Consider the following 1447-nt stretch of genomic DNA (forward strand, 5'->3'; position numbering starts at 1 on the left):
TGTGCTCGCCGCCGGCCAGGTGAGGGCTGCGACGGCGCCGGCCCCACCCCCTGCGCGCCCGGGTCCAGGGCTGCCGGATACGTTGCCCTGTGCGGGGAACCAGCGCGGGCACCGAGACCCCCGGGCTGGGCCGGGCCGACGGCGCCCTCCTCCCGATCCCCTTCCCCACCCCCTGCACGGCGTGGGGACCCTGATTCCTAGGCAGGCAGGGCTGTGGGCCGCCTCTGTCCTGCGGCCGCAGTTTCCCTGGGCGGTGTTCCAGTCCTCGCACCCCTCCCCCGCCTGCACCGGGCCCCGGGTCCCCCCAGGGCTCAGTGTGCGCGTCCTCCTCCGCAGCGCGGCTTTGTGCCCCTCCAGCCTTGGCCTGCAGCGTCCGCGGCACCATGATTTCCACCAAGGAGAAGAATAAAAGCCCGAAAGACAGCATGACGCTTCTGCCCTGCTTCTACTTCGTGGAGGTGAATGGGGGGCGCGCTGGCGGGCGGGGACAGGCGGGCAGACACGACCTGGCACGGCTGCCTCTGACCGCCTCGGGAGCGGGCAGAACCCAGGGTATCTGGGGCTAGGGCGAGGAAGACGGGACCGGGTCAGAAGGCTTGGGTTCTGCCAGTCGAGTAGGAGTTCCAGAGGCTCGGAAGGGTGGTCTGGGCTGTGGCATCAGCGTGGGCAAACGCTCGGAGGTGGCACCTGCGGCTAGGGTCCGGGTCTGTAGCCGGCCTGGCCGTGCAGGGTGCCTGGAGGCCAGGAGGCGGGGCGGGGCGGGGCACAGGTGCACTTTTCCTCTCCTGGGTGCCCTCACCGCCTGAGGTGCGAATTCAGACCTTCCTCTGCCCCTGGTGTGGCGGGAGCATAGCGCTCAGCCTTGGGGAGTCCCCCTCCCCAGCGGACCTCCTAAGAATTGACAGCAGCAAAAGGCCCCCCACTGGTGGCCAGGCACAGGGGGGACCTTAGATTGATCCAAAACTGGACACAATAAATGCAGCTGCCTCGTGCATACTAAGTGCTGGGGTGGATGCCGGAGGGTGACATTGGTCAGTCCTTGAATGACAGGCGGGGAGACTCTGGCTCCCGAGGGGGGCTGGGCAGGGCTTGGTGGTGGACAGGGTGGGAAAGAGCCAGCCGGGCCACCCCCCAGCCAGGAGCTGGCCTGGGACCCCCAGGACCCCAACCCATCCTGGCATCGGGTTCCTCCCCGGCTCCTGACGTCACTGCAGGGCCTGCATCGCTGTAGAGCAAGTCTGTTTGTGGCTCCAGTTTGCATTTACGTTCTGGTTTCAATAGGGCCCCCTTTTCCATGCCGCCCTCATGCAGAGGCAGCGGCTCCCTCTGCAGTCCCTCGGCCCCCTTCCCTGCTCTAACTCGCCTCTTCCAATTTTTCTTCATTATTTTATTTGTGGGTTTGTTTTTGAGTGCTGGGGAGGGCGCCCAGTGCCCTAAGTATGCCCTG

The 1447-nt window shown here is 66.3% G+C and overlaps 1 protein-coding gene across 1 annotated transcript in view; it reads left to right on the forward strand.

The window, feature by feature from the left end:
• Nucleotides 1–1447, forward strand: part of LOC102020352 (lipid phosphate phosphatase-related protein type 3) — a 10119-nt gene continuing 8672 nt past the window's right edge. Inside the window, 2 exon segments of the mRNA XM_013505337.1 lie at nt 1–19; nt 337–458. Coding sequence (XP_013360791.1) covers nt 384–458 — 75 coding nt within the window. The 5' untranslated portion in view covers nt 1–19; nt 337–383.

The sequence above is a fragment of the Chinchilla lanigera genome, unplaced genomic scaffold (genome assembly GCF_000276665.1).
Source record: "Chinchilla lanigera isolate Chin_1 unplaced genomic scaffold, ChiLan1.0 scaffold00094, whole genome shotgun sequence".
NCBI lineage: Eukaryota > Metazoa > Chordata > Mammalia > Rodentia > Chinchillidae > Chinchilla > Chinchilla lanigera.